The 27,250-nt window shown below is 45.6% G+C and overlaps 2 protein-coding genes across 4 annotated transcripts in view; both read right to left on the bottom strand.

Moving 5' to 3' along the window:
- REEP2 (receptor accessory protein 2) lies at positions 1-6,280 on the bottom strand. Of its 2 annotated transcripts, none has more exons than XM_082379683.1 (8): positions 6,080-6,280; positions 4,058-4,130; positions 3,693-3,769; positions 2,387-2,507; positions 2,052-2,165; positions 1,549-1,690; positions 1,321-1,451; positions 1-1,235 (listed from the first exon to the last, which is right to left on the bottom strand). In XM_082379683.1, exons 1-8 carry the CDS (start codon positions 6,109-6,111, stop codon positions 1,167-1,169), a joined length of 759 nt encoding a protein of 252 aa, XP_082235809.1. In that variant the 5' UTR covers positions 6,112-6,280; the 3' UTR covers positions 1-1,166. The 2 variants fall into 2 exon arrangements, with proteins under 2 accessions (XP_082235809.1, XP_082235808.1); XM_082379682.1 differs by having other exon boundaries at positions 1,549-1,696; positions 6,080-6,278.
- Positions 6,281-7,934: 1,654 nt separating this feature from the next.
- Positions 7,935-27,250, bottom strand: part of KDM3B (lysine demethylase 3B) — a 60,190-nt gene continuing 40,874 nt past the window's right edge. For both annotated transcript variants that reach the window (XM_082379625.1, XM_082379626.1), the window contains 13 exons: positions 23,421-23,528; positions 22,112-22,239; positions 20,746-21,025; positions 19,745-20,001; positions 16,614-16,880; positions 15,631-15,802; positions 15,143-15,233; positions 14,870-15,000; positions 13,790-13,909; positions 12,643-12,782; positions 12,188-12,364; positions 11,209-11,343; positions 7,935-9,368 (listed from right to left, as the gene is read on the bottom strand). In XM_082379625.1, the coding sequence (XP_082235751.1) occupies positions 9,288-9,368; positions 11,209-11,343; positions 12,188-12,364; positions 12,643-12,782; positions 13,790-13,909; positions 14,870-15,000; positions 15,143-15,233; positions 15,631-15,802; positions 16,614-16,880; positions 19,745-20,001; positions 20,746-21,025; positions 22,112-22,239; positions 23,421-23,528 (2,087 nt within the window). In that variant the 3' untranslated portion in view covers positions 7,935-9,287. The remainder of the gene's footprint in view (positions 9,369-11,208; positions 11,344-12,187; positions 12,365-12,642; positions 12,783-13,789; positions 13,910-14,869; positions 15,001-15,142; positions 15,234-15,630; positions 15,803-16,613; positions 16,881-19,744; positions 20,002-20,745; positions 21,026-22,111; positions 22,240-23,420; positions 23,529-27,250) is intronic.

Below are 27,250 nucleotides of genomic sequence, written 5' to 3'. Positions count from 1 at the left end.
TGAGGTGCCAGAATTTGGTTTATTGGCTCATCCAGTGCGAAAGGTCCATTGAGCACCCTCTTTCCACGGATTTGGGAGCCCCCTGGCTCCTAATATCTTTTTCTTCTTCATACATTCCTCCTAGCCCTGACTGAAGCCACGGCAGAAGCTGGGGCAAAGTGTGGGGCAAAGGCTGGGCTCTGACAGGGGTCTGCTTACATGGGGCCTAGTCTGCTTGGCATAAGACGAGGACCCTAGGGGGGAAGGAAGATGGGCCCCCAGGTGAGGAGGAAAGGAACCAGCCCAGCAAGGGCCTCTACTGAGGGCTCTGAGGGGTGGAGCCCAGTCCAAGGGCAGGGCAGGAATGGGAGGAGGCAAAGGGGAGAGGATCAAGGGCAGAGGAGGAGGTGAGAGGCCCCTCGGAGCCCTACTCTCTCATGGGCTGGGGTCCTCTGAGGCTCAGAGAGTAGGAGGGAGGGCTGAGGGTGGGGGGAGGTTACTGCTAGAGGGAAAGTCCTTTACTCAAAACCCCCCAGCTCTAGACCCAGAAAGATGCACACACACGTACACTCTCACACGCACACCCCTGGAGCCCCAGCTCTTTTCAGTGGGCGCATGTAGCACACAGCCCTACCCAAGGCCCTCAGCTGCAGCTCTGGCCTGGCCCTCTTGGTCATTTAAGTGCACACTAAGCCCGTGTCCTCCATTCACAGCTTCAGGCCCAGAGCCCCTGCCCAGGTTCTCCAAGGCCTTCCCCACTCCCTCCCTCTCTCCCAGGGCCTTCAGGCCTGTCTCTGGTCATTCTGGGCTGTGACTGGCCCCCGACCCCGACCCCGACCCAGGGAGAGCAGTGGGACCATGTTAGGACTTCAGACAAGGGGATGGCCATGGTCTTCAGCAAGGCACTGGGTGGGCGGGGGCAGGGCTGGAGCGGGGAGAAGAGCGTTAAGGCTCTGAGGAGCCCACACCTCCTCGAGTGGCTCAGTCCTCAGCTCCTGGTCCAGCCTCTACCCTCAGCCCCCACAGCAGGGCCTCCCTCCTCTTTTCCAAGCCCTTCCGGGGGAGGGGCCACTGGGCAGGCACCAGAACCAGCCATCTGAGAGGCCCTAGGGCCTGAGAATGAGGGCTGCTGGCACAGTGTGGAGCTGGGGCTCTGCAGCCTGGGGCAGGGGGTGCGTGCCGGGGCCTCAAGCGGAGTCACCCCCCGCGGAGATCTTCTTCTTGGGCCGGGTCTTCAGCGTCTTGGAAGCCAGTGGCTGTGGGAAGGAGACAGGAAGACAGAGGGCTCAGCCTGGAGTCACAACCCCTCGCCATTTCCCCAAGCTCTGGCCCAGCTCTCACCTCAGCTTTGGGCACTTTCTTGATGGATTTGGCCCTCTTAGTGGCCTTGTCTCCCGTGTCATCCTCAGAGATCTCTGTCCGGGGATCTGCCTGGTTCGTGCCTGACCTTAAACTCATGGCAGGGTCATCTCCTGGTTCGGAGAGGAAAGGAGAACAGCGGTCTGGCCTTTCTCCCACCTGGCCTCCTTGCCCTTGTGCCCCACGCCCAGCCCTGGGCCTGGCCTGTACCTAAGTCCTCAATGGTGTCCAGGAGGCTGCCAGGGCTGGGTCTGAGGCGGCCGTCGGGTCCCTGCAGGGGCAGCGCATCCTCGTCCCGGATCAGGGTCAGGTCCTGCATGCTGAAGCTTCGGAGCTTCTCTGACAGCACCCCCTGGCCCTAGGGTCACCACCACGCACCGGGAGAGCCGGAGGAAGGGGCGGGGTGGAGATAGAGGTCACCGTGGGGCACTGGGCAGCCACTGGGCTCAGTGCTCTCCCCGCAGTGTCCTCACCCCGTCCTATGGCAGCACTGACAGGCTGGGGCCATGCTTTCCCTTTGGACAGATGAGGAAACTGGCCCGTTGAGTGGAAGTTCCTTAGCTGGAGGGTGTTAGAGGCAGGACTGGAACCCTAAGCTGCACAAGACCCCAAACCTTCACAGACCTGAGGACCTGGTGGATGCAAAGGGGCTTGGCCAGGGGGACGAGATGAGCAAAGTGGGGCCCTGGGAGCTGGGTCTGCCCCCATCTCACCTTGGCAGCAGCCGTGACCGCGGCATTAGCGGCCAGGTTCAGACCCCTCTTGCCCACCCTCATCATGGTCTCATAGCTCTTGTCTCGGGCCTGTGTGATGTACTCGTCGATCTCCTGAGGGGTCGGAGGGGAAGCAGGAAGAGGTGAGGGGTGGGCCCTGCTGGCCAGGCCCTGCCCTGCCCTTGTTCACACCTGGACAAAGGCACTGCTTGCCCCAGGAGGCCAGGGCCCTGCCAGATCACCCATAGGGAGAGCCACGAATGCACGTGGTTACAGGCACTGGGCTGCCTTGGCCTGGGGCAGGTGGGAAGAGAGCTTCCCTCGTCCCAACAGACCTTCTCCTTGTTGGACAGTGTTGGGTGCACGAACTTGCGGTAGAGCACGCTGGAGCCTTTGGTATAAGGGGACAGCAGCCATATCACAAAGGCAATCTTGAGCTCAAAGTAGAATGGAAACCTGTTGGGTGGAGAGAGGCAAGCGGCGGAGCCTGGGGCAGGGAGTCAGGAGATGCGCCGACCCTCTGCATGACCCTGGCTGGCCCCCCACCCGTTAGTGCACTGAGGTCCCCATGTGGCTCAGGAGACTGGTCAAGGGGAGGCTCAACTGAGACTCCAAGTGGGAAGGTGAGAGGTGATCCCGCAGAAATTCCCCGCAGCGGTGGCTCTCCTCACCCTCTTCTGACAGAAGACTACCCATTCCTCTGTCCTGGGGTTAACACCACGGCGAGATCCCTAAACTTCCAGGTGCACTCTTGGGTCCTCACCCCATTCTCTTCCTGCCCTTCCTCCCATGAAGAAGCCGGGCTTCTCCAGCTGTGCTCTGGATCCACCCCTTGATGCCATGGCATGGCCCCTGCTTTTAAGGATCGTTCTCCATTCCCCAAGGCTCTTTCCCAGGCCACACACTCCTTCAGGTCTCCTCTATCCTCATCAAAGCTCCCTCCTTTGCTTGTGTCAAGAGGCACCTACACTCACTGTTCTCAATTTTTAACCCATTACTCTTTCCTAATTTGACCCCATTCAACTTTCTCTTCTAAAACTGTTTTTCTCAAAGGCCATAGGCCCTTGAAATCTACAAATGCAAGGATGTTTTGTCCTCTACCTCTCTGTAAAACTCTTTTCTTTTGACTTTCAGTGTACCGTGCTATGTTAGTCCTCTCTTCCAAGAGGCATTTGCTCACTCAGTAAACATTTTTGAGCGCCTGCTGTGAATATACAGATGATTAGGGCATTCCATGTCCTCAAAGGACATATACATAGTCTAGTAGTGCCTAGAAAAAGCCTTTGAAATACAAGCATCCAATGTTTATAAGACTGACTCATACGCCTATTTTACAAATAGGGAAACCGAGGCCTAGGAAACTGTGACCTGTCAAGGTCACGGCAAGTCTGGCAGAAGCAGGTTTCCTGAATTCTATTGTGGTGATTTGGCTACCACCAGAAAGAAATGTGAGGGTTATGTCTGTTCTCATTCTGCTGATCAAGCCAGGCCGGAATGGGGATTGGGGGGAGGGGACACCCAGGACCCCATGGAACTGTTGGGGGATTCCACCCTGGGTCTCAGTCTTCTGTTTGACTGGCTGTGTAGAAAAAGTCAGAGGCCCTGGCCCCTGAGATGCAGGGAGGGGATGCTAGATCTCACCAGGAGAGCACGATATCTGTGAGTGTCTCAGCAGTGGTGAAGAAGGCAAAGACGATCCAGTACATCATCCATTTCACCTGAAGGTACAGAGGGTGGTGTTGGCTGGGGCCTTGGGGAAACACCCAGGACCCCACCTTTGCCTGCCAACCATGCTGGAGGTGCTGTGGGGGACACTCAGGACCTCAACTTTGCCTGCGTATCACACCAGGCCTGGAGGAAAGGAACACACAGGAACCTCCCCTGAACCAGGTCTCATTAGTGCTGACAGCATTAGTACAAAGTCACCCCCACCTGTCATGTGACCCAGTGTCCTCCCTGATCTCTGCCACGTGGGTTGGGTGTGAGATAAAGGGTCATACACTCACATATTCCTTCACGTTTTTTGTCTTCACGGCCTTGTAGGAAGAATAGGCTGGGTACAGGGTGCCAAAGATGAGCCTAGGGAGGCAGGCATGGTTACTGGGCCCCTCGGCCAAGAGCAGTAGCCTCTCCCTCCCAGCTCTGCTTCAGTCCCTGGGTAGGTAAGGGGAGAATGGACAGAACTCCAGAGTGCCACATCAGCTGGACGGATGAACTCAGGTCAGGGGTTTAGGTCAAAGCAGGCAAGCCTGAGGTGATACACAAGCATGGAAGCCCCAGCCAGCTAGGGTGATGCCTCATAACAACCCCCCTTTTTTTTGGCTGTGCCGCACAGCGTGTGGGATCTTAGTTCCCCGACCAGAGATCAAACCTGGGCCCTCGGCAGTGAGGGCACCGAGCCCTAACCACTGGACGCCAGGGAATTCCCCTGTAACCCTTTATTGTTCAGTTTTTCTCCAGCCCCTGAGGCACAGAAAGACCCAGAGGCCAGAGGGTCTGATGTGGCCTCTTCAGCCCTGATCCTTGTTTGTGCATAAGCATATCAGGGGTGGGGGTCTGGTCACTGCCACAGGGTTGTCTTCCTTCTTGACACCACTCCCATTCATACCCATCTGCCCTTACCCTCTACCTCCCTGTCGCAGAGCCAAGCTAGGTAGGGCCACCTAACAGGGCACTCTACCTGGCAGTCAGAGGTACCACTGTAGCCCTGGGGGCCTGGGGAGCAGAGGGCACAGGGGCAGGAGGCCCTGAGAGGGGCAGAGAGGTTTATTCCCCCATGTAAACACTTTTGGGAATAGGCTCAGGGTAGTGTGCTGGGCTGGAGGTCCTGGCTAGAGTGGAGTCCGGTGCTGATCCCATCAGAGAGCACATACAGGACACAGGTGAGGGAAGGAGAGGACCGATGCCGCTCAGGGAGCTCATTCACACAAGAGAGCAGCAGACACTCGGAAGGTCACAGGGAGGTCTGAGGCCCCTGGATTCCCTCTGGGGTGGGATGGGGGAGAGGCAGGAGGGAGACTCTGGTGGGTCTAGAGAAAGCCAGAACACAAGCACATGACAGCAGGGAGGGGATTCTGGGGTGTCAGTCCCCCTGGGTAGAGGCTTAGGGTCAGGGACCTGAGCTGCGGCAGGGGTTGGCTGAGGCCCATGTGGAGCCCCTGCCAGGCCCAGCCCCTTGACAATGTGTGGTACTGCCTGTTCCCCCATGGACTTGCCTCACTGAGGCAGGACATTTCTGAGAAATGGCCTTTGGAGATGGGGTGGGGGGCAGAATCCTCAAGGACAAAGTCCCCGGTTGTGGGAGAGGGTACCCTCCTGCAGCCTGGGGGAGGTGGGAGGGACGTAGCTGGCAGCCTGAAATGAAGGCCACCTAACACCCTCCCCTCCACGGCTTTCACAATCCCAGGCTGGCCACACACATCCTCTCCCAGTTACCTCCCACACTTTGTCCTCCAAGCATCTCTGCTTCCCATATCCCGTCCTCCCTGGGGGGTCTTCAGAGCATGTGCCCTCACCCCCCAGTCTCCTGACAGTCAGTGGAAGAGGCAGGAGAAACCCGCCCCTTTGGGGAGGCCAAGGCTGCCACAGCCCTAAGCTATGGAATGAGGAGGCCCTGCCTTGCTCCCCGGGCTCTTCCATTAGCCCTCTCCCCAAGGGAGATGCGGGCCCAGGTTTGAGGAGCTCCTCCAGTCAGATCTGCGACATGGGGGAGGGGACAAGCCGCCTCCCCTGATAAATCAAGCCGTGCTGCCCAGCCCCTGGGGTGAGGGAGGGCGAAGAAACAGGGAAATTAAAAATAAAAGGGGTGGGAAGTCAGGCCTGCCATGCTCCTCTAACAGTTCTCCCTCCTCCAGGTCCCACACCTCCACGTCTCTGGGGACCCCAAATAGGGACTATGTGCCTTTAGGTGACTCTGCTGTATGAAGCCACGGAGTGGTCCATCCCGGGCTTCAATACCCCTCACCTCCCATCCCTAGCCCCCATCCCCCTCCCAACCGGCCGCGCCCCGCCGCCGCCGCCGCACTCACACCACCAGGCGAGAGATGATCCAGGACACCATGGCGGGGCCGGGCGGGGCGCAGGGCGGGAACCCGGCCCGAGCCGAGGATGGAGCTGCTGGAGGTCAAGCGGCGGCAGCAGCAGGAGCCGCACTAGCAGCAGCACCCGCAGCAGCAGCCGCCGCGGGGGCAGCGGAGCGCCGAGCCGCCGCCGTTAAAGGGGAGGTCCTTGCCGCAGCGGCGGGCCGTGGGCGGCGGCGGCTCTTAAAGGGGAGGCCGCGGCGGCGGCGGCGGCGCGCCCCCTGCACCTGCTGTCGCCGGGCATGCGCCTTTGACCTGCCTTCTTCTAATCGCTTGTTCACTTTTCTTGGGTTCCAAGCCCTGGGTTGAGGTCCTCAGAGGCCTTCATGGTTCCACCCTGACATCCTAGCCCTCCTCCTGCCCTGCCCACAACAGTCTGAAAGAACATCCCACGAGGAATAATAGCTATGACTTATTGAGTGCTTACTGTGTGCCAGGCCCTGTGCTAAGAGCTCCACATGCATTATTTCAGTGACCATCCTATAAGGCAGAGGTTATAGTTATTCTCATTTTGAAGATAAGAAAATGGGAAGCTTTAGGGAGGTTCAATAACTTGCCAAGGGTCACAGAACCACAAAGTCATGCTGCTAAGATAGGAACTCAGGAAGTCTACTAAATGGGCTACTTCTCCCAACTGCTATCAAACCCTTCTCCCCCATCACAGGCCGTCAAGACACCCACCCAGGAAGTCCTGAAGTCAAAGGTAGAGGGGCATCTGTCCACCCCACCATCACCAATCACTCCAGTTGGAAAAGGACCTAACCCTGTTCCCAGTCTGATCTGCTTTTTCAGTTTTGTAAGGGAACTGAGCCCTGTGCTCTCAAGGTGGATACCCTGGGGCAGGGGAGTGCCTCCTGGTCAACAGAGGCTGGTAGAGAGGCCTGGGGTCCAGGTAGGAGATGAATCCAGGGGCTCCAATTCCATCCCCATCAGCAAGCACTGGCGGCAGTGGATGCCCTAATTCTGAAGACATTTATATCCAGAATGTAGGCTAGCCTGCCTCCTGATTTTCACCAAAGCAACAAAGCTCCAGCAACCTCTGCAACCCCCCTTCCCCCACTGCTTTCCTTTCCTGTCCCATTTCAAAGCTTCTGCATTCTTTATGTCGAGGTGTAATCCTCTGATGACCATAGCATCAACCCGTGCCCATCCAGGCTGAAAGGACATGCTCAGAACTCTGTATTTCATTTATAGTCCTATTCAAGCTCAGTATCCTTGAACCACACAATGGTCTATTTCCACCCAGATAATTGTATTTCCAGGCTGAAACACTTTGGAAAATGTTTTTCCAACAGGATCCAGAGAAGCAGCTTCTGATGACCCCTCTTGCTATTCTTTACAACTTCCTCTTCAAAAGGCCTTTTCTAATTGGAACGTAGTCTGTCCTCACCCTTCAAGCCACTTTAATTTCATACGTGGACAGCCAGGCCTCTTGTTTTGATGAACTTTTGTCACTGATTGCCCAAAACCTTGCTCAGGCCACTTCCCATGGCCTTTTCCCCCCAGACTGTTCAGGAAGGTAGGAACCCAGCTTTCCCATAGAGCATAAACTATGGAAAGCCCATCTTTGCTACTACCCTCTAACTCATGTAGCACCTTCCCTTCATCCCCAAGCCCTCAAACCACAATGACCTAGCACTTCCCTCTCCCAATTGGACACATTCAGGAAGCAAAGCGTAATAATCGGATGCAACAACGCAATGATGATATGAAAATGAACCATCCTCCACTTCCAACCCCATCCTCAACCTGGCCCTGCTTTTTAGAACGGCTGGCACAGGAAGAATTTAGTCCACTACAAACAGATTTGTTAGATTTTTAATAAGAACATGGAAATCCCAATCAGCCCTTCAACAAAATTAAAATACAGAAAGTGAAATTAAAAGTATTCTACAGTAAATGACTTTTATTAAAAAAAAAAAAAAAATGTAACTGTGAACATATAAACAAGCCTGCAGGGCACTACAGTACAGCCGGGAAGATAGATACATTTTCCAATGTACCTATGGGCCAATGAATTCCATCATTTTCAAATAAATTCTTAATAAAACTCCACTGAGTTGGAAAGTTTTGCTGAAAATATTTCCGGACAAAAAAACCCCCAAAACAAAAAGCCTCATGTAGGAAAGCAAACTTTCCTTCGCATTTGGAACAATAAGAGGAGTCCCAAGGGAACGCTGGTAATAGATGGAAATGGGTCCTGGAGTCACCAGTGTGTGTATGCGTGGAACACACCAACAGCACAGACATGACAAAGTTCTTTCTCAAGAATGGCTGTTCCCTCAAGATAGGACTGAGATGGGATGGGGAGAAACTAAAAGAATCCTACAAAGCCAATTCTTTAAAATTCTGCTTTGGCTGATTTTTGTGCTATAATGGGCAGTTGATTTCTAAAAATCTTATTTCTTCAAAGAGTTTTATCGAAAGGAAGACTAAATGTAATGTGCCTTTCCTCATAATCCAGGAAAACAACTGTGGTATTTCAAAAGTTCTAAAAATATCTACTTTCATGAAATAGTAACTATTTCACTACAAACCTATTTTTCACTAAATACACACATTTCCTAATCCTGGAGCCCCTTGGGAAAAGCAGTGGATTCCCCCTGGGTCCTTCAAGACTCCACTGTTTACGGGAGAGATGGTGGGGAAAGGCTTCACCCGGCTCCCGGGATGGGGTGTGTCAGAGGTCATGTGCAGAGACACCGTCAGGCTTCCACCAGGGGTGTTTAAGCAATTAGCCCTCACTTGTACCAGTTATGTGATTCCCCCTACCTCCAAACACATTCCCACTTAACTAGGCACAAGAGAAAAAGAAAAGAAAGGTGTGCCCACATTCCTGGTTTCCACGAATCTCAAATCATGAGAATGTGCAGGAAAGCCCAGCGATATTCAGGCAATTCAGAGTCCCAAAAGGCCACAGGATGGGGATGTGGCACCCTTGGCTTGGAGTCTGAAACTGTGTGTGTGAACAGTGCGACTTTCCTGTGTCAACCTTCAGTGTTGAGGCAGCAAAGAAAAGAGTGGCTGGAGAGTTTGTAATACTGACCACACTGGCTCCAAGTGAAGGACCTCTGCTCCAGCAGAGAACCCTGCTGTTCCCTGTATGTGTTGTGAGTGAAAGACCTGCTTCACAGGCGAGTTTGGAATTTCACCACGCCTAAGACCTTGCCAGCTTGGATTCATGAGCCTTGAGGGTGCCAACAGCATCTTTCACTGCGTGATAAATGATGTTCTTCACCTGGAGAGAGCAATCAGCACAGTCAGTTTATGGCAGCCACAGACTGTGTTCTGCAAATGAAAATGTATGTCCTACACCGACTAAAAGCCTTCTGATTAGTGAGGAAAGCCCTCAACCAGGACTGCGTGCTTCCTAAGTCAATCCCAAAAGATGATTTACAAGTCACACAAGATATATAGTCTATATTCAAAAAAGAATGATTTCATCATTTGAAAGGCTATGTAATCACCATCCTCTGTATGCTGGGAACTACTGTTAAGCTCTTTATGTGGACTTTCATTTAATCCTTACCATAATACTATGAGGTAGATTCTATTATTATCCCCATTTTACAGATGAGAACTGAGGTTCCATGGTTAAGAATCTTACCTGAGGTCCTGTAGCTAATAAGAATGCACTAAAACAATAGTGGACAGGTAGGATTTATTGGGTATTTTTCCCTTTTGTGCTTATACATATTTTCTAATTTGTCAAAAAGGAACACATATGTGAAGTAAAAGTTATTAAAATAAAGTGAACAGGATAAAGACGGTTTTAAACCAACACTGTGATTATTTCTGAGGAGGTGGAATGGGAAAGAGTACATGGAGGCTTCAATAATGTAGTTGTTGTATATGTATATATTGTATATGTGGTACGTATATGATGCTTTATTTCTTAAGCTGAGTTATGGGCACACAAGCCCCCTTCGCTGTTCTCTATTACATTTTTTGTATTAATTCAATAAATACTTACTGAGTACCTACTATGTGCTAGGGAAAAGCAGTGAATAAAACAGTAAAATCCCTGCCTTCATGGAGCTTAAACAGCTTATGTCCTAGTAGGGATAGAAACAAACATAAAATACATAGTATGTTAGATGGTGAAAAATACTACAGAAAAAAATAAAGCAGTGACAGAGGATTGGGAGGTGACATGTAACAAGTAGAGACCTAATGGAGGTGGGGTCTGAAATATGTATGCCTGAATACTTGCATTATATATCTATAATATCAATGTTATCTATTTATCAATGTGATGGTACTTTGTATAAGAACTTTATGGTTGAAATATTCCATAATTTTGAAAAAGGAACAGCAAAACAGATCAAGTTCAGGGATAAAGGTGATTAAATCTACCAAGAAAAATCTCCAACCTCATGGGTCACTGACCAAAGAAAACACACCTGAGTCACAGGCACGATGGAGGAAAACAGGTCACATGTGAGAGGCTGTAAGAACGCCTGTTCAGATGCTGAAGTTCTGCCTGGGAAATCTTGCTTCCTTATTCTTTTTTTTTTTTTTAATGTTATTAAAGCATACAAGTATATTAACAATGAAATTCTGCCCTTAAAGTTCCAATCCATTTCTGAGCAGAGGAAAACCTAATCTGATTGTCCAGCTTAGATCTACAAGTGGGAAACAACTCTTAGGGACATGGATTACAGTCCCTAGCAGGGCTCTAAGGAATTGAGTTTTCACAAACGTTTGCTGTGAGAAGCAGCTTCGGGGAAAGAGGTTTAGAACACATTGCCACAGTGCTTTTCCCACCTGACTGAGGAAGTCAGTCTAGTCAGTTACTAACACGGATACACTGTATCTTCCAGAGGCAGAGAAACAGAAGATTGTCACACTGGAAGTGATTAGGTTAAAAGATTCATATTCTCTAAAAGCAAACCTGAAGAGGACTGATTAAATACTTCCTGGAGGGAGGACTCCATACCCCAGACATGGGTCCCTTAATCATCTCTCTGCAGTTATACTGCCCAGGTAATACCCTCAGAAAGCAGAATGTGCCTCCTGTGTATGTAGCCTAGTAGGAGATGAGAAGACAGGGTTGGGGTGGAGAAGGAGTTCTTTACCTGCAGTTTATCCTCATGGTTTGTATGAGTGTTAGAGAGATGCCTGAATTCCTGAGTCAGGCGGAAACAGTGCTTTACATGTTCTGGAGATACAAAGTCTTCTGCTACTTTTATGCAACTGTATAGATTGTGCACCTGGGAGAGGAAAAGTACAGAGGCAAACATCAGGCACTAGAGAGTCAGCAACAGGTGGAAACTGTCCATCATATCGTTTAAAAAAACACTTTAGAAATACTTATGATATTCCATTTTCATAAAAACAACAAATGCAGAAAGACTATAAGTATACATTTATAGATGAAAATGTTAGTATTTGCACAGAAAAGGATCCGGAAAAATATACACCAAACTGTTAACAGTAGGCTACTTTCTGGAGAAGGCAGGACAAGGGGACTGAAAAGGGATATGGCATAGGTAGCTGAACAGAGACTCACCTTTTCTTTAATAGTCTCCCTTATTTAAAAATCTTTAAATGAGCATTTAAAATTACATGGAAGGGGGACTTCCCTGGTGGCGCAGTGGTTAAGAATCCATCTGCCAATGCAGGGGACGCGGATTCGAGCCCTGGTCCGGGAGGATCCCACATGCCGCGGAACAACTGGGCCCGTGAGCCATAACTTCTGAGCCCGCATGCCACAACTACTGAAGCCCGCGTGCCTAGAGCCCGTGCTCCGCAACAAGAGAAGCACCGCAATGAGAAGCTCGTGCACCACAATGAAGAGTAGCCCCCGCTCACCACAACTAGAGAAAGCCCGCGCGCAGCAACAAAAACCCAACGCAGCCAATAAATAAATAAATAAATAAATTTTAAAAATAAATAAAATTACGTGGAAGAAAATTAAAAATCAAAAAATAAGTTGCACTTGAAGAGCAATCAGTCTAACCCAGCCATTTATATCTATTGCCAGATTAGCAAGAAACACATATAAGGAAACTATGGGAATTGTGGAGCCAGCCCTACCCCCAAGTTGGAACATACCTGGTGTGGGGCTCCAGCAGGTATGAAGACGGCATCTCCCAGGAACTGAACAATGGCCCAGCCTTGCACACCATATTCCTCATAGAGTCGCTTACGTAGGGTCTGGTCCAAGTACCAACTTTGGTCATGAATTGGATCATGATCAGGGGGATTCTCTTGGCCTTGCTCTTCTCCAACCTGATCATGAAACCATGATCAAAACCCAAAGATGGAAAAATCAATAAATACATAAAGATTATTAACAGGATAAATCCAACTTGCTGCAGTAACATCACTGATGGGCCAAAGTTTCTACTTTATTCAATATCTTCTAAGTGTGGACAGCCCTATGGGGCATTTTGACAGAGGGCACAGGTTTTTAATGCCAAGGGACTCCACATGAGAAACCTTAGGCAGGCTGTCTCAGCATCCCCAGACCCTTCGTCTTTGAGCTGGGAGCCCACCCAGGGACATACCTTTCGGAGCAGCTCCCGGATCTTCTCCGCATCCTTGGCTGCATAGATGTGCCACAAAGCACCGGGTTTCTCCTTTCCATCATGAATCCTTTGCTTTGTCACCTCATCAGCATCTCCCTCATCAATTGTCTTGAGCACCTCTGAAAAGAGCAAAGTGACACTTTTCAATGTAACCAGCCATTTCACTACCTCTGAGTGAAGCAAAATGTCCAATTCAAACAAGTTTAGTCTCTAGTATTCTCTATCTCTCTGGAGTGATATAAGGTAGAATCAAAGAATCAAAACTCACATTGGTCTAAGCTTCCTACACATGGGAAGAGCGACCCTAATCTTCCATACTTAACAGAGACTCAGCATTTTTTGGAGATACAGTGTTCCTTTAAAACATATTTCCTGCTCAAACTGTGTAGCCATATTTTATGTTCAAATTGCAGGTTATTTCCTGCTGTAAGTAGGTGGACTGTATACTTTCTCAAGATCTCTTCAAACTCTAGGATTCTGTGGATTTAAGGCCATGAAGAGTAAAGCTTCTCTGGCAAGTTAAGAGGCTTGGCTTCTAATCCTTGTCTGTTATGACCCTTTAAATGACAGCCTAATGGAAATATGTGCAGATGCGTAGCATCAAAAGCAAATGTGTGGCAGGAAATATACCAAAGTAATGATATTGATTATCCCTGAACTTTGAGATTTTGAGTTTTCTTCTTTAAAATTTTGTTTTCTAAAACTTCCATAATTAACACACATTAATTCTACACCGAGATAGCGGAGAGTGCAATGCAGCAAAATATCACTTTTATGCTTCATCTCTGTGCAAATGACCTGGCTTTATCACCTATTATTACCCCACAGCTGAACTGGGTGATGGACCAAGTAGGCCAGTTTGCCCTTTCTTCTTTATTCCTCTTTGTGATGCTACATACTCAATGTTAAAGGGCAGCATTCCCAGAGAGGGAATAACTCTGGTCAAAGATACACAAGTACCACTCTTCTCTGCTGCAATCACCCCTTTGTCTGGGCACCTACTATGCATCATGCCTGGCAGAGAGTTAAGAAAAACCCACTGGCCCTGACTGAGGAGAAAGACACACCATTTTACTCCTGAGGCTAAACCTCACCCTGCTGAAGCACTGGGTTCTAGAAATCGTACCTTCATCATGAGCACCCTCCCCGATGGGGATCCCAACATACACCATCACATTAACTGCATCAGACACATCTAAGTGAAGATTTGTTGTGCCAACTCTTCTGTCCTCTGCTGTTATCAAGCCTGGAGGTAAAAGGAGGATATGCAAGGTGAAAGGGCAATATTCTGTTGTTGTTGTTTTTTTTCTTTTTTGGCCGCGCCGCAAGGCTTGCAGGATCTTAGTTCCCTGACCAGGGACAGGGATTGAACCTGCGCCCTTGGCAGTGAAAGCGTGGAGTCCTAACCACTGGACCGCTAGGGAATTCCTGAAAGGGCAATATTCTGAAGAATCCATATAGACCCTACAAGTGAAAACATACTCGAAGATGTTCTTAAATGTGGAACACTGGGAGAATGACGTATATCTATTTATCAATAAATAATTCTCCTTGTCTCTTTTCTAGTGTTTTAAAACTGATTTCGAGCTCAGCTGACACTATCATTAGCTTTGGCCATTGATCCAATTCCACCCTCCTAAATGATCTCTCCTTCAAAAGCAAAACAGATATGGGCATTATGGACACTCAAATGAAGCTTGGCTTTCACAGTGATTTAGGACATTACTGTGACTTCACAAAGAGCTGGTTGGGTAGCATGGTACTCAGACGTGTTCACTCTTATCTTATCAAGTCTCTTAAAAGCTAAGGATCTTTGGTCGTGCCGTGCGGCATGCGGGATCTTAGTTCCCTGACCAGGGTTAGAACCCTCACCCCCTGCAGTGGAAACACAGTGTCTTAACCACTGGACTGCCAGGGAAGTCCCTTGGGTGGAAACTTTAAGAGGGAACTTTCTAACTACTGTGTGTGTGTGTATATATATATACACACATACATACATATACAGTACTGGGCCCAAAGGGCTATTATGCAAATCAATGACAAAAGCAAACATATTCTAAACCATCCTGGATACTGTCAACTTCTTCAGCGCCTGTCACTTTGCCCTCTATCATCTCTACACATGATCCTGACTACAAATCTCCCTCTATAGGTGAAATGGAAACAGTAGTGTCCAAAAAGGTCAATTATGGCCTCTCCCTCATACCGTAGGCATTGTACATCTTGGGGCCCAAATCGGGCCTTACAAAGTAGCTGGGTAGCCTAGAGGCTAGATTGAGTCTGCCATCTCGTTTGGTATATTCTGGCAGAGGAAGGTTCTCCATCAGATCTTCAAACCTATAAAAACAAAGCATGAAAGATGACTTAGCTTGTTATACGGGAAAAAGGAAAAGAGGTGGAGTTCACTTTTCTGTGATTACTTTGTGACAGCTTCAGCAAAGCACAAGTCTCTCAAGACGACTCACTGTAGTTCACTAACCTTGTTGGCATCATGTCCCGAAAATCTTCCCCAGGAGGCCAGTCCTTGAGTTTGAGCACCATTGGCTGCCCATCTTCTGACCTTAATCGCTCTGGAAGACAGAAAGCACTCCTACAAATATCTGCTGGGTTGGCTGCTGCCTGATTCTCCAGTGACTAAAAGGTTTAGAAGACTAAACTCTTATTTTCAGACTTGTAAACCGCCATAATGGATAAGGTGGGCTTTGTTTTCCTCAGCCACTGCTTTAGTACATGATAAATTTTTCCATCTCAAAGTGAAAGTGCTCCACACATCCCATGTGATCATGTGCTTAAGTCCAGGTATGCTCTGGGAGCCATGTGATTGCCATGAGAGCTACCTGGTTGGCACCTGGATAGAATGTTCCTCCTGTTAAGAGGATGTAATTTGTTATTTCAGCGGTAGGGCTGGGCATATAGATGCTTACTTTGCAGTCTGCTTTTACTGAACCAGATATCAAAGCTACTTACTGCATATGATCTCGAAGCCATCCCAGAAATCCCGAACTTTCACATCGGAAATTATAGCACAGTTCCTGCAGTTCACCAAGTCCACATCCTGGTCTCCAAATTCCTGGCTAAAGGCTTCTGGCTTCCAGAGTTCAGACTTGAGTTTTTTATGTACCCCTGATACCAGCACTGGCTGTGGAAACAAAAGTATCTCAATCAGAGCCACTTAGGAAATACTTAGCTCAGGGCTAAGGGACAGAATAGGAGGGTTTCCTGGGGACAACCTCTTCTCCACAATGATTTATTATTCCCTCCCAGTTTCAGAATCTATGGATTTCAACAATGTCAGCTACAGAAAATGAAAACACTTCTACTCTGTTATTACACTTGATTCTCACTGCGGGGGGTGGGGTGGGGGGTGGGGGCGCATTCCACAAAAATCACTTCTGCTGCCCTGGTATCTACCACTATTTTGAGGTGAGAGGATGAAAAGCTGACAAATGCAAACTCTGAGAATACGTCCTCACATCTCGAATAAAAAACTATCCAGACAATTCTACAACCTCCCCCTTCCTCACACCTGCTAATGTATAAAAATCAGGAAGTGTTATCACACTATCACACAGACTTGTATGGTCTTGAAACATTTACCTAGAAGAGTACCACCCACTTCCACCCATTTTTGCCTCACCCCATATCACACTTACGGATTTTCCTCTAAAGGTGTCATTAATGCCAGATCACAACCTCATAGGAATTTCAACTGCCCTTTTAAGAACACAGAGCTACACAGCTGAGAAATAAAAAGATCCACAATGTATTTTTAGGAATCTTCTGACTTTTAAAAATCCAACAAAACTTGAAGTAGCAAGGCTGTCTACAACAAACTTAGTATATGTCTAAATCTCCTTGGCAAAGTGTCTCCCAGAGAGAATTGAAACTATCCTGGTAGCTATAGTGGGCAGGCAGACAGCCGACCCTGGGATCTGCTTATTCTTGCTTACCTGGCCTTGTTTCCAACACTCCCGGAAGATCTTCCAATTGTTTTTGTTGCTGGGGTCATGGAGACACAGAAGTCTTCCATCACAGAGCCAGGAGTGAGAGGTATGGGGGTCCAGCACATTTAACCCCATCACCATCTCCTTCACTTCCTTTTGGGTATCAGTCAAGTTACAGGCCCGCTTTGCAGCATCTGAGGTTTTCTTATTTTCTACCACTGAGGCAATGATGTGGTCAAGGAAGTTGGGTAGGCTGGCCTTGTTCTTCACTCCCTGCCAGACACAAACCCATCAGGTTAGTATGACTGAGGCACCACCAGTAGAGTATTCAAAAACCGTCTCACAGTTATATTCACACGGAGTTCTGATCTACCTGATTAAATTTCATAAAAGTTATTGTAAAGTCTTTTGTAGTTGGAGGGGGGAGCCTATTAAGTCACTATCTTACATTTCCCTAGTCTTCATATTTTGCTTTATATTTATGAAAAAAAAGTACAGAAAGGCCCCCTCTACTGCAGGAGATTTGAGACCTAAGAAATATCTTCGGCATTCAGCCCTGTTTTAAGCATATGCACGTAGACTGCAGGGATCACAAAATGCTGTAACTGAGTGAGAAAGATCATTTATTTTGAGGGTTACACATTTTTTTTGGCCAGCATGCCCAAGGGATATACTTCAATTAAGTAACTGAGGTGACTTATCAAGGCAGTGATTTTTTTTTACCAGGGAGTGTACCCCAATAAACAGTTGTACCAGAGTACCCAAGAGAACTGTATATTCTGAAAGCAGTCTTCTACTCCCCAATCCGTCCCCTACCAAGAATCTCTCATTTGTTTCAGCTGGCGGGAAAGCTCAGGCCCAGAGATGAAAGTGACATACCTAAGGTCACAGAAGTGAAGGAAGGGGAGGGCTTTTGTAAACTTGATAACACAATGTCTGAAGTATCACTAATCATGATCTCTACAGAGTATATGTAATCATATAACATCCTGGGAAAATTTAAAAAGAAAAAGGAGAACTGGGAGTTGGAGCAGTACAAATAAGACAGAGCTCAAAGTAATTTTTTTGGTCATTTATCCAAAAGAGAAACAAATAACCCACATTGTACAAGGCTCAACCACCCACAGTTCATCAAATTTCAGTCATTAGTCATAAAATAGAATGAGAAACATATTTGTGTACTTGTTTGAAATGATCTCTGAAATATATAAACGGAAAATACAAAAGCAATGTATAAAAACATCTGTGTAAAAAGGGGGGGGGACTATATACATATTTTATTATCACTGAAAGGACAATCATGAAACAATGGTCACCTACAAAAAGGGAGGCAACAGTGGGAAGGAGACTTTTCACTGTATTTTTAAAATTTAAATTTTGTACGTTTTGAATTTATTAGTTCAGTAAATGCTTACTAAATACTTATGTATCAAACATTGTGCCACTAGGGATATAGTAGTGAATAAAACAGACAAAAATGGGGAATTCCCAGGCAGTCTAGTGGTTAGGACTCTGCTTCCACTGCTGGGGACCTGGGTTTGATCCCTGGTTGGGGAACTAAGATCCTGAAAGCTGTGCAGCACAAAAAAGCCAAAAAAAACAAAAAAACAGACAAAAATGCCTTTAAGTGGAGGTGAAGCAGAAAATAAATAAAACACAGCAAGTCAGATGGTAATAAGTGCTATGGAAAAAGTAAGTGCAGGGCTTCCTTGGTGGCTCACCAGTTAAGAATCTGCCTGCCAATGCAGGGGACACGGGTTTGAGCCCTGGTATGGGAAGATCCCACATGCCACGGAGCAACTAAGCCCGTGTGCCATAACTACTGAGCCTGCGCTCTAGAACCCGTGAGCCACAACTACTGAGCCCAGGTGCCACAACTACTGAAGCCCATGTGCCTAGAGCCCGTGCTCTGCAACAAGAGAAGCCACTGCAATGAGAAGCCTGCGCACCGCAAGGAGGAGTAGCCCCCACTCGCTGCAACTAGAGAAAGCCCGCACGCAGCAACGAAGACCCAACGCAGCCAAAAATAAATAAATTAATTAATTAAAAAAAAAAGTGCAGAGGTAACAGATATGAGTGGAGGATGGGAGTAGAATGGACTTTTAAAAAGGGTGATCTAAGAAGAAGGCTTACTGAAGATGTGACATTTCAGGAGGGAGGAGAGGAAGTTGATTAAGAAGCAGGCCATGTTGTGACATGGAAAAGAGAGTTCTCGGTGGAGAAAAAGACAAGTGCAAAGGCTCTGAAGAGAGAGCATGCCTGCCCATGTTCAAGAAACAGCAAGAAGGTGGGTGTGGCCAGAGCAGAGTGAACAAGAGGGAGAGTGGTAGTTGAAGTCAGGGAAGTGAGGGGAAGAGAGGGCTGGAACGTTATAGTCCACTGAAAGGACTCTGCTTTTATTATGAAATTGGAAGCCCTTGAAAGATTTTAGGCAGAGGTGATATGATGTGACATATCTTAAAAGGACCACTCTAGCTGCTCTGTGTAGAAAGGGAAGAAATACAGAGGACCTGTAAGGAGTTTACTACAAAAATTCAGGCAAGAGAGGATGTTGACTCAGACTAGAGAGGAAGCAGTGGAGCTGATGAGAAATGGGTGCACTCTGAATACATTCTGATAATCAAACTGAAAGGTTATGCTAACAGATTAGATACGAAATGTGAGAGGGGAGTCCCAAAAGACTCCAAGATTTTTGGCGAAGCAATTGGAAGCCACTGACCAAGAGAAGCAAAAAATAAAGGAAATGCAGGCTCACAGGCAGAAGAACAGGAGTGTGGTTTTAGAGGTGTTAGGTTTGAAGCGTCTATTAGATACCCAAGAGAGTACAATATGAACGTACTGCCTACGTTTAAAAAAAATTTAATGTCTGTTATTGTCAAGAAAATAAAGTGATTTCTGCTGATGATTGAAAAACTTCAGTCTCAATTTCTACTGACTTCCTAACATGGCACAAAAGGTTTACTACTTAAAAGGATCTCAAACATTCCCAAAACTTAATATAAAGAAAGATCTTGTCAGCTGGCCTGATAATGTGAAGGACACAAGTCAGTCATATACCCTCTAACCCAGTTATCAGATCTCTGATGGTTCTTTCATGGAAAAGCAGCAAAGGCTAGAGTTGTAGAGAGGACACTTACTGCTGAGGATGTAGAGAAGACCGGGGGGAAGGGTATGCCTGTGTCCAAGGGGGTTTGAGGAAGCTTTCCGGGCCCGGAGTGGAGGAGGTCTCGAAGGCTAGAGCCTTCAGTTTTGTTGTTGGAGGCAGTGGGACCCAGTAACAGACTGTTAAAAAGCTTTGGAGTCAACGGAGAGACCTTTGCAGTGGAGTTGAATGAGTCCAGCCCAAAGGGTGAATGAGACTCTTTACTGAGCACCGACCTCAGGGACCCTGCTTCTGTAAGAACATAACCAGGAATAGCATTAGGCACAAGGAATACCCAGCAGGCAACTGACTCCTAAAAATCAGCCAAGTGGGAAAGAGGAAAGACTTTCCCCTCCCTTGCCCCCCAAACTACGTACGGTTTGTCTGGGCCAAGCCTGATGAGCTATGACTATGGCAGGTCTCATGGCCAAGGAGAAGCTCTCCTACTTCTTCCTTTCTTTTCCAGACCTGGATTTCAAACTTCCTTTTGTTCCCATCCATCTTTCGTCTCCCTCACTTTCTAAGCCAGTGTTTCTTCAAGTGGGTCTCCAGAATACTTGTATTAGAATTACCTGGAGTGCTTGTTAAAAACGGAGATTCTTGGTCTTACTCCAAGAGAATTTCACTTAATAGTTCTGGTGGGGCACAGGAATCTGCATTTTTAACGATTCCCCAGGTGATTCTTGTGCCCACTGAAAAACAAGTCTAGCCCTCCTGGCTAGTAATACTGGCTATCAGGGCCATTTGGGAAGCTTGTTAAAAATCTTATATCGATTCTGACTAAAGAGGTTTGGGGTAGAACCCAGGCATGTGCCTTTTTTAAAAAGCTCCACTTCTAGAAAGAAGTGGAAAGAGATTCCCTCATTTTACATGATCAGCCAGAGAAAGCAAGTGGCATGTTTCAAAAATGTGGATGGTAATGTGTGAGTCTGAAGAATCCCAGAATAACTCAAGTGTTCCACCCACAGGCAGGGCAGAGGCTTGTGTTAATCTCACCTTTTGTTTCTTCCTTAGCCTTCTGAGTTGCTAAATCCGCCAACCAGTGCAGGGCAGAGGAAGGTGGGCCTGTGTCAGGGCAAGGGGGCCTGATGGCTTTTAGCTCACTATTGCTATTTGACGCCGAACTGTCTGCTTTCAGAGGCTCGTCAGATCTGATGTCAGTACTGTCGGCTTTGGCAACATGGTCAGTCTCTGGTTGTGTTACCGACGCAGTTCCTCCTCCACCTGAGAAGGTGGTTTCATTTCCAGAAGAGGCACTAGGGTTTATGCTAGGAAGCTATAGCACAGAACGCCAACATGGTTAAAGTGTTGTCCTTGTGTAGAAAAAATACAATGCAAATAGTAATGACAGCTGACACTAAACAGGTCTGGGAAAGCAACTGTCCCATAAACTGCTATTTCACTCATTCATTAATTTAACATATGTTTGTTGAGTCCTACAATGTGACAGAAACTATGCTAGGTTCTGTGGAAAGAGCAGTGAACAAGACTTGAAAATAAAACAGCGTTTTTGTTTGGCATGCCCGAGGCTCAAATTCTGCACTGGCAAATTGGTGATTAGAACTTGACCGCATAGAGCTGTTCCGAGGATTAAATGAGATAGTACTGATATATGCAAAGAGCTCAGCATAGTGTCTGGCACACATAAATGCTCAATAAAATGGTTATTATTCTATTATTGAATTTTCCAGATGATTTGCTCTAATATGTCAACTCTACTGAAAAGATATTTTGAGATCTCTCAGCATTAATCCCTGTACCTCTTACTGATCATGTGTAGCATTCCTGGAAAGCCCTCCGAATGTAAGAGGTATGTGTGCGTTTTTCTTCTTTTTTTTTAAATAGCCTCTTATTCAAAATAGTCACCATCACACCAGAATGACCTCCACCTCTCACAGAGCAATGAGAAAATCACTGCTTCTCTGTGAAGGCTTAGGACTGCTTTCAGGGTAGAATGATCCCAGATCAGCAGGCTAATATTCATATTTCTTTCCTCAGTACCTAACATGACAAGGCAGTGACCATGCACACAATAGGAATGTATTCCTAGTGACCTTTTCTGTACTCTTCACCTACACAAGGAACCTGAGGTACAAATCTTGACAAGATGCAAAGAATCTCTTTGTGCTATTTATCAAACAAGCCTGAATTGGTTATAAAGACACATGAAGAGAAACTCATACCAGTCAGGGGGAATTTAAATCCCTTGAGTAACTTCTGGGGCTCTCTTTAGACAGGCCTCCCCATCCCCTAATTCCCCAGGAATCTGACAGTAGCCTGGGACAACAGAGGTGAAAATGAGGCACTTCCTGGTACAAAGAACTTGAGTTTCTCTCAGTTGTACCTATACACACCACTTTACCTGTGACATCCCATTAGTGACAGCAGGTCTCAACACAGATTTGTTCTGCCGGCTAATACAAGGGCAGTTTGCTTTAATTCCCCACTTGCCCCGGGCAGCATGTACCATGTCTCCAATATTGTAAAGAGCTGGAAAAAAAATAACAATTAACCTTAGAATAATTGTATGTGTCAGGTATTGTGCTAAAGACCTTATTTACATTATCTCTCTCAAGCTTTACCACATTTCAGTGAGGTAGCAGCTTGTACCCTCAATTTTTGATGATGAAACTGAGACTCAGAGAAGTTAGGTTATTTGCTTAAGTACATAAAGTTGGTAAATGAAAGTACCGAGACTTTAACCCAGGTCTATCTAGCACTAAAGTTCTGTGCACGCTTAACCACTAAGCTACACTCCCTCCCTCCTCTAGTAAACGTTAACAAGGTGTCCTTTAGCAGAAACTCTAGGGGTAGATTCCCTATTGTTCAAGCGTATGTAAACATTTTGAATTGTATACTTGAGATTTACTGTAAGTTATACTTAAAAAAAAAATAGACCAATGTAAACTTTACACAAACATTTAACCAATGCTTAGATCAGCAGGGAGCAGGCATCTGACCACTGCACTCAGGGAGGTCTTCTGCTCTGATGCACTGGGTTATAAAGATCCAGGGGGTGGCTCCCCAAAGTGGAGAAGAATATAGGCAGAGGATTCACCAACTTCAGTGTGTGTATGTTAATGGAAGTGTGGAAGCTGGAAACAGACTATCTGGAGGAATCAATGAAGTAAGCTGCCACATGACCATTCATTCCTACTGTTAAGCTGCCTTCTTCATGGATTCAAGGGCTTTGATTAGCTTCAGCTGGATTTTTATAAACCTAGAACCAAAGGTCTTTCTGGAAGCCAGGGGACTGGCTTTTTCTTTCTTTCTTTTTTTTTTTTGCTGGGCCACACGGCTTGTGAGATCTTAGTTCCCCGACCAGGGACTGAACCCGGGCCCTCGGCAGTGAGAGCACAGCGTCCTAACCACTGGACCACCAGGGAATTCCCGGACTGACTTTTTCTATTCTGGTCCTGCCGACCATAGGAATGTAAAATGACATCTGAAAAGCAACCAACCCCTCCACCCAGAAAGGTGAGGCAAAGTGGGTGCAGTGGCTGCATACAATCTAACATTTCTGAAGATTCAAATTCTCAGGGAAATCTAGTGAGGCTTAAAAAGAGTCAAGCTGAGATAAACCATTTTACCAAATATTATGGTGTGTAAATTATAGCTCAATTAAAAACATCTTTTTTCCCCCACCAAATCTAAAAAAGGAATTCCTTTACCTGTGCCAGGGATGATCTGTGTGGGCATGAGATTCTCTGGTTCATGGGACTGTCCCTTTGCACACTTCAACCAGGAGAAAACCTCTTCATCACCTATCTCTTCTGTCTCTGAAACAGAAATGAAATGACTTTACTTATTTTATGAGGGTCACAAGATGTATCTCTCTCAGTAAGTCAGAGTTTCAGACTTTATAGGCCAATTTTTTCATGGGTCAAAGAAGATAACAGCTAACTTTTAAAAATACTGCTACACTGAGGTGCAATTTACATAAAATTAATTCAACAATTTAAAGTGTACACTTCAATGAATTTAGACAAATGTATGTAGTTGTAGAAACAGTACTACATTCAGGATTTAGAACTTTTCTATCTCTTCCTGAAGTTTCCTTCAGCCCTTTACAGTCAATACCCTTTCCTCAACCCCTGGCCACCAACGACCAACTTTCTAACACTAAAGTTTTGCTTCTTCTAGAATTTCATATCACTGGAAACATATGGTATGTCATTTGTCATTTGTGTTGGGCTTCTTTCATTTAGCAGTGATTTTGAGATTCATCCATATTGTTGGATTTATCAGTAATTCATATCTTTTTATGTCTGAGTGCTGTTCCATAGTATGGATGCACCTTATTGTGTTTACCCACTTATCAGCTGGTAAATAGTTGGACTGTTTCCCATTATTGGCTATTATGAATAAAGTGCTACAAACATTCAACTACAAGCCTTTGTGTGGACATATTTTCATTTCTCTTGGAAATACCTAGAAGTGGAATGCTAGTTTATGTCTAAATTTATAAAGAAATGGCTATACTGTTTTCCAAAGTGATGGTACCAAATTGCATTACTATCAACAATGTTTAATAAGTTTTAGTTGCTCCATATCCTTGACAGCACTTTTGTACTCTCAGTTTTAAAAATTTTAGCCATCCTAGTGGGGTTGGTGGTTTCTCATTATGGTTTTAATTTGCATTTCCCTAGTAAGTAATGATAGTTTTTTCCCATGTGATTATTTTCCATTGATCTATCTTCTTTGATATCTGTTCAAATATTTTGCCCATTTAAAAACTGGGTTTTGGTGGGGACTTCCCTGGTGGCGCAGTGGTTAAGAATCCGCCTGCCAATGCAGGGGACACGAGTTTGAGCCCTGGTCCTGGAAGATCCCACATGCTGCAGAGCAACTAAGCCCATGCACCACAACTACTGAGCCCGCGTGCCACAGCTACTGAAGCCCGCGTACCTAGAGCCTGTGCTCCGCAGCAAGAGAAGCCACCGCATGAGAAGCCCGTGCACCGCAACGAAGAGTAGTCCCCGCTCTCCGCATCTAGACAAAGCCTGAGAGCAGCAACAAAGACCCAACGCAGCCAAAAATAAATAAATTTAAAAAGTAGGGACTTCCCTGGTGGCAGTGGTTAAGAATCTGCCTGCCAATGCAGGGGACAGGGGTTTGATCCCTGGTCCAGAAAGATCCCACATGCCGTGGAGCAACTAAGCCCAAGTGCCACAACTACTGAGCCTGCGCCCTAGCGCCCGCGAGCCACAACTACTGAGCCTGCGCCCTAGCGCCCGCGAGCCACAACTACTGAGCCTGCCTGCCACAACTACTGAAGCCCGCATGCCTAGAACCCGTGCTCTGCAACAAAGAGAAGCCACCGCAAAGAGAAGCATGTGCACTGCAAAGAACAGTAGCCCCCACTCACTGCAACTAAAAAGAAAGCCCACGCGCAGCAATGAAGACACAAAGCAGCCAAAAATAAATAAATAAATTTATATTAAAAAAAAAATTAAAAAAACAACAACTGGTTTTTTTGTCTTGTTATTGAGTTTTAAGAGGTCTTTATTATAAATGCAAGTTCTTTAGCAAATATGTGATCAGTGAATCTTTTCTCCCACTATGTGGCTTGCCTTTTCATTTACTTAATGTCTTTTGAAGACAGTTTTCAAATTTGATGATATTAATTTTTCTTTTGTTTTTTGTGTCTTATCTAAGAAATATTTATGTAACCCAAGGACACAAAGGTCTTCTATTTTTTTCCTAGAGGTTTTAGAGTTTTAACTTTTATGTTTAGGTCTATGATTTACTAGAGTTAGTTTTTTGTATATAATGTGAATAAAAATAGTTCATTTGATTATTTGAATATGTATATACAGTTATTTCAGTACCATTTGTGAAAGGACTATCTTTTCCCATTCAATTACCTTGGCACCTTTGCAGCTAATCAGTTGAATGTATATGAGTGGGTTTACTTCTAGACTCTGTTCTGTTGTACTAACCATAGTGTCCTGATTACTGTAGCTTTATACAAAGTCTTAAAATGAAGCAGTATAAATCCTCCAACTTCATTCTTCTTTTTCAAAATTTTGGTTATTCTAGGTCCTTTGTATTTCATATAAATTTTAGAAACAACTCGTCAATTTCTACAAAAAGGCCTATTGGGATTTTGATTGGAATTGCACTTAATTACAGATCAATTTGGAAGAACTGACATCTTAATATTCAATCTTCTATCCGTGAATACAGTACACCTCTCCATTTATTTAGCATTTAATTTCTCTTAGCAATATGTTGTAGTCTTCAGTACATGTGTCTTTTACACATTTGCTAAATCTATCCCTAATTGTTCACTGACATCATACAGAAATAGAACTGAATTTTGTTATTTTGACTTTGTATCCTGCAGTCTTGCTAAACTCATTTATTAGTTCTGGTAGCTTTACTGTAGATTTCTTGGGATTTTCTATATAGATGATCATGTCATCTGAGAATAAAAACCATTTTATTTCTTTCCAAGCTATGTGCCTTTTATTATTATTATTATTATGCTTTTCCTTGTCTTTTATTTCTTCATGCTGACTAGTAACTCCAGTTCAATGTTGAATAGAAGTTGTGAAGAGTGGACATCCTTGCTTTGTACCTGATCCTAGGGGGAAAAATACAGTCTTTCACATTATATAAGATGTCCCTATCTATACCTAGTTCAGTGTTTCAACTTTTCTTTATCATGCCCCCAAAAAACCTTCTTAGGCTTTTTTTTTGGTAATTGTGCTATCCACTCCAAGAAATCTGAATACAAGATATACTGTATATCTGTTTATTTGTACCATTTTTTGGTTTCATTTTTCCTCCTTTTGAATTAATTACTTTTTATAATATGATTTTGTTTCCGTTTTTGGCTTAGTGGCTATATCTCTTAATTTTTTTGGTTTGTTTTAGACTTTGCAGTATCTTTAACTTATCACAGTCTATCTTCAAATGCTGTAACACTTCATAGTGTTAAGACCCTTACAAAACAATACTTCCATTTTCCCCTCCTTTCCTTTGTGCTGTTATTACATATTTTAGTTTTACTTAAATTATAAACCCCACAATACACTGTTACTACTTTTGCTTTAAACAATTATCTTTTTAAAAGATTAAGAAAAAAAGTCTTTTATATGTACCTGCATATTTACCACGTAGGATATTCTTCACTCCTTTGTGTAAATCCAAATTTCCACATTGTATCATTTTCTTCTGCCTGAGTAACTACCTTTAACTTTGTAGCATGGATCTGCTGGTGATGAATTCTATCACTTTTTCCACGTCTGAAAAACTATTTCACTCTTGAAAGATATTTTCACTGGTATGAATTCTAGGTTAATAGGTTTGTTTTCAGCACCTTAAAATACTGTTCCATTGTCTCTGGTGTACAGGTTTCTGACAAGTTAGCTATCATTCTTATCTTTATTACATAATGTGCCTTTTTTCATCTGGTGCTTTTCAGCTTTTCTCTTTATCACTGTTTTTCGGTAAGTGATTATGATGTGCTTTGGTGTGGTTTTCTTTTAATTTA

Source organism: Balaenoptera borealis (genome assembly GCF_965194805.1).
Source record: "Balaenoptera borealis genome assembly, chromosome: 2".
Lineage (NCBI taxonomy): Eukaryota > Metazoa > Chordata > Mammalia > Artiodactyla > Balaenopteridae > Balaenoptera > Balaenoptera borealis.
This window is presented reverse-complemented; position numbering and strand designations above follow the sequence as displayed.